General features: G+C 54.3%; 1 protein-coding gene across 1 annotated transcript in view; it reads left to right on the top strand.

Moving 5' to 3' along the window:
* The window catches only part of SLITRK5 (SLIT and NTRK like family member 5), a 9,580-nt gene that overhangs the window by 613 nt on the left and 3,733 nt on the right, over nucleotides 1-5,234 (top strand). The window contains exon 2 of the mRNA XM_029936543.1: nucleotides 2,744-5,219. Coding sequence (XP_029792403.1) covers nucleotides 2,752-5,219 — 2,468 coding nt within the window. The 5' untranslated portion in view covers nucleotides 2,744-2,751. The remainder of the gene's footprint in view (nucleotides 1-2,743; nucleotides 5,220-5,234) is intronic.

Here is a 5,234-nt window from a genome sequence, read left to right as displayed (position 1 = left end):
CAGCGCGGCGGCGGCCCCGGGCCGGCGGCGTCCGGGCGCCTCTCTCCTCCGGCCGCTCGGACCGCACGGCTCGCCGCCTCCTCGCCCTGCCTAGGCTCCGGAAACCCAGTGCACACCCCGAAGAGGTATTTGTTATAGGGGCGGCTAAGATGAGTGGGCCCTGGAGATGTGAAACGGGGTAAGTCGACCGTTTACTTTGCAAAAGAGGCTCGTGTGTGTGTGTGTGTGTGTGTGTGTGTGTGTGTGTGTATGTGTGTGTGTGTGTGGCAGCGGGATGGCTTGCCTTCCCTCTCCTCCCTCCCCTCCTTCCTTCCCTTCCCTTCCCTTCGCTTTGGGGCGGAGTGGGGGAAGGGAGTCTCGCGTCCTGGAACTCCGGCTGCTTCTGCCTGGGCCGCTGTGGGAGCAGCTGCGCCCGGAGCCCCGGTCCGGCCTGGGTGCTGGGCTCCAGCCCACGCAGCCCCGTTCTGTTGAATGCAGGGATGTGCAGGGCCACGGTCTAGGGTCTAAATTCTTTGGGGGCAAACAAATACAGTTCCTCCGCCCCCGTCCTCCAAAAAAAAAAATCAGATAATCTGAGAATGTGCAACGCACCGGCGAATTTGCATCGGAGGTGCGTTTCTCAGTCAGAATGTCAGCCCTCGCCGGCTCATTCAACTTTATTTTCTCAAATTTTCGGTCTCCTTTGATGGCAAGGGGGAGGGGAAAGAGAGTGGGGTGAGAGGAAGCTCTTCGACCCCGGCTACCCAGAACTGAATTAAAGTTGTAAACGCTCGACTTTAATACCGGCTGGACACAATTTGCGACGGGGCTGCCTGAAAGGCTGGGAGGGGAAGGGGGGGGTGGGGAAGCCGAGGGGAGGAGGGGGAGGGGACCCAGCCCCCGGCTGAATGGATGTGCAGATTCCATCCTGTGGAGAACTGAAATTTCAAGGTAAACGTTTTGCTTTCCATAGGGGGTGTTTTGCCGCTTTTAAGCTAGGAGGCGTTTGTGGTTGCGTTGGGAGGTCGGAGATACTTGCGAGGTTTATGCACTGTGATTCCGATTCGTCTCGACACGTCTGGGTGGCCACACGTGAATGATTCCCAGGCACACTTGCACATGTGCGTGCGAATGCAGGGGCTCTTCATAACGCGGGCTGGCGTCGGCCAGGGGAGCAAGGCTCGAACCCGCGACTCAGAAACGTCTTGGGTCTTCAGTTTGGGTTGCGATTCGACATCAGGCTTCGGTGGCGGTGAGGCGAAGGCAAGGTTGACTGGAGAAACGGCATGGTTACCCAGAGCCCAGCATTTTTACCCAATTCCCGCCTCACCCCCCCCCCCCCGCCGCAGCCAACACAGCACGCACGCACACACTCACACACTCCGTCCATTTATGTCCTTTCCACTGTGAGTACCGCTGTGACCCGAAGTAGGAAGTCCACGGAAGCCTTTCAGAGGACAAAAAGAAATCCATAAAGTAAAAGGGGAGGGGGCCAGATTGATTCCTTGAGGAGATGAAATTCGGGTATTAAAGCAGAGACCAATGTCACTCGCTGTTCTTCCTTCCTTTCTATTTTGCCTGTTAATCAGCCCGAGTGCCTTTTTCTCTTAAGGGAGGGAGATGGAGGAGAAGAAAAGGAAGAAAAAAAATTTTTTTTAAAGGAAGGGGAGTAAAGCATTGACAATTAAACGTAATAAACAACTCCAAAGATGATAGGGGTGCTGGTCCAATCTTGCTAATTCAGTAGCGTTAGTGTTACATTCCGTGGCAAAGCGACGCGGAGCGGGAGGTGAGGGAGGCTCTGGTGCGGGTCCTGGGTTTACTTTTAGCTGATTCCCGGGAAGCGGCAGGAAGGTCCTCTTTAAACTCCAGATATTGGAGGCGTTCCGGGATTGCGGATGCCTTCGCCGAGTTCTTTGTAATCCATCGTGCAGAACTATTTCTGTGGCTTAAAGATGCGGTTTGGTAGCGTCGCTGACATGATCAATGAGGAGAAGTGGACTCTGGGCGCTCTCAGAGAAGCGCTGCTAAGTGGCACCGTGCATGCAATTAGGACGCTGATGTGCTTAAAAGCGTGGTAGTGAGGTCCACCATCAAAGGGACACGCTCTCCTTTTTCTCCATACTCAAAGCTCCTGAAGACAATTGGTGATTTAAGAGCTTCTTCTGGGTCCTTTTGATGCATTATCTTACATCTCTTTTTTTGCCTCTGAAAAGTATTCTTTAGGTTCCCACCCTGGCATTTCCAGCGTCGGTTTAAAATAGCCCAAGTATTGTGACTCCTTGCTTCTCTGTGAAAATGGGAGACCTTCCCCGTGAACTATTAACTGAGGAGGTTCTGAAAGAAAGGCAGGCGGGTTTGCTATAGGTGAGGTGGGGAATCTTGTAAAATGGAGCTTCTTTTCTCTTAAATTAGAACCATGAAACTGAAGTGACAGCCATTTTATGTATATTTATGGATTGGTTTTGAAAAGAGGGGGAGCAGGGAAAACACTAAAATAGGACTTTCTCTAACCCGCTCTTTGAGTGTAAAGGGCAGCATGTTCCTGTGGTACTCATTAGGAAATGAAATCAACCTTTAAATCAAAATGAATATCAGATATTAATAAAGTCTGAAGAATGTCGGTGTTGGGGGGGGAGTGTCATTCATAGCCCCTCCTTCTGGATTTCAGAGAAATAGTAGTAGGGAAGAGAGAGACTTTCTTACCAATCCCTTAAATTTTTGTCATATTCTGTTGTTTCCTTTTCTCCTCTCTCCCTTGCAGGAGGTAAAATGCACACTTGCTGCCCCCCAGTAACTTTGGAACAGGACCTTCACAGAAAAATGCATAGCTGGATGCTGCAGAGTCTAGCGTTTGCTCTAACATCTCTCGTCCTTTCGTGTGCAGAAACCATCGATTATTATGGGGAAATCTGTGACAATGCATGTCCTTGTGAGGAAAAGGACGGCATTTTAACTGTGAGCTGTGAAAACCGGGGGATCATCAGCCTCTCTGAAATTAGCCCTCCCCGTTTCCCAGTCTACCATCTCCTGTTGTCTGGAAACCTTTTGAACCGTCTCTATCCCAATGAGTTTGTCAATTACACCGGGGCTTCAATTTTGCATCTGGGTAGCAACGTTATCCAGGACATTGAGACTGGGGCTTTCCATGGGCTGCGGGGTTTAAGGAGATTGCATCTGAACAATAATAAACTGGAACTTCTGCGTGATGATACCTTCCTCGGCCTGGAGAGCCTGGAGTACCTACAGGTCGATTACAATTACATCAGTGTCATTGAACCCAATGCTTTTGGGAAACTGCATTTATTGCAGGTGCTTATCCTCAATGACAATCTCTTGTCCAGTTTACCCAACAACCTTTTCCGTTTTGTGCCCTTAACGCACTTGGACCTGCGGGGGAACCGGCTGAAACTTCTGCCCTATGTGGGGCTGTTGCAGCACATGGATAAAGTCGTGGAGTTACAGCTGGAAGAAAACCCCTGGAATTGCTCCTGTGAGCTGATCTCTCTCAAGGATTGGTTGGACAGCATCTCCTACTCGGCCCTGGTGGGGGATGTGGTTTGCGAGACCCCCTTCCGCTTACACGGCCGAGATTTGGACGAGGTGTCCAAGCAGGAACTTTGCCCAAGGAGACTTATTTCAGATTATGAGATGAGGCCACAGACGCCTTTGAGCACCACGGGGTATCTACACACCACCCCAGCCTCGGTGAATTCCGTGGCCACTTCTTCCTCTGCTGTTTACAAACCCCCTTTAAAACCCCCTAAGGGGACCCGCCAACCCAACAAGCCCAGAGTGCGCCCCACCTCTCGGCAGCCCTCCAAGGACTTGGGCTATAGCAACTATGGCCCCAGCATCGCCTACCAGACCAAATCTCCGGTGCCTTTGGAGTGTCCCACTGCGTGCACTTGCAACCTACAAATCTCCGATCTGGGCCTCAACGTCAACTGCCAGGAGCGCAAAATCGAGAGCATCGCGGAGCTGCAGCCCAAGCCCTACAACCCCAAGAAGATGTATCTGACGGAGAACTACATCGCGGTTGTGCGCAGGAGCGACTTCCTGGAGGCTACGGGGCTGGACCTCCTACACCTGGGCAACAACCGCATTTCCATGATCCAGGACCGCGCCTTCGGGGATCTCACCAACCTGAGGCGCCTCTACCTAAATGGCAACAGGATTGAGAGGCTGAGCCCGGAGCTGTTCTATGGCCTGCAAAGCCTGCAATATCTCTTCCTCCAGTACAATCTCATACGTGAGATTCAGTCTGGGACTTTCGATCCGGTCCCAAACCTCCAGCTGCTATTTCTGAATAACAACCTCCTGCAGACCATGCCCTCAGGCGTCTTCTCAGGCCTGACCCTTCTCAGGCTGAACCTAAGGAGTAACCATTTCACCTCCTTGCCCGTGAGTGGAGTTCTGGACCAGCTCAAGTCACTCATCCAAATCGACCTGCACGACAACCCTTGGGATTGTACCTGCGACGTGGTGGGCATGAAGCTGTGGGTCGAACAGCTCAAAGTGGGTGTCTTGGTGGACGAGGTCATCTGCAAGGCGCCCAAGAAGTTTGCGGAGACCGATATGCGCTCCCTTAAGTCGGAGCTGCTGTGCCCAGACTACTCCGACGTGGTGGTCTCCACGCCCACGCCCTCCTCCATCCAGGTGCCGGCGAGGACCAGCGCGGTGACCCCCGCGGTCCGCCTGAACAGCACCGGGGCCCCCGCGGGCTTGGGCGCGGGTGGAGGTGCGTCGTCGGTGCCCCTGTCGGTGCTGATTCTCAGCCTGCTGCTGGTTTTCATCATGTCCGTCTTCGTGGCCGCCGGGCTCTTCGTGCTGGTCATGAAGCGCAGGAAGAAGAACCAGAGCGACCACACCAGCACCAACAATTCCGACGTGAGCTCCTTCAACATGCAGTACAGCGTGTACGGCGGCGGCGGCGGCGCGGGGGGCCACCCGCACGCGCACGTGCACCACCGCGGGCCCGCGCTGCCCAAGGTGAAGACGCCCGCCGGCCACGTGTACGAGTACATCCCCCATCCCCTGGGCCACATGTGCAAAAACCCCATCTACCGCTCCCGGGAGGGCAACTCCGTGGAGGATTACAAAGACCTGCACGAGCTCAAGGTCACCTACAGCAGCAGCCACCACCTGCAGCAGCAGCAGCAGCCGCCGCCGCCGCCGCCGCCGCCGCCGCAGCCGCAGCCCCCGCCGCCGCCGCAGCTGCAGCCGGGGGAAGAGGAGAGGCGGGAGAGCCACCA

This window comes from Suricata suricatta, chromosome 4 (genome assembly GCF_006229205.1).
Source record: "Suricata suricatta isolate VVHF042 chromosome 4, meerkat_22Aug2017_6uvM2_HiC, whole genome shotgun sequence".
Classification (NCBI taxonomy): Eukaryota; Metazoa; Chordata; class Mammalia; order Carnivora; family Herpestidae; genus Suricata; species Suricata suricatta.
Note: the sequence above shows the minus strand (reverse complement) of the source record. Positions and strands in the feature narration are given on the sequence as shown.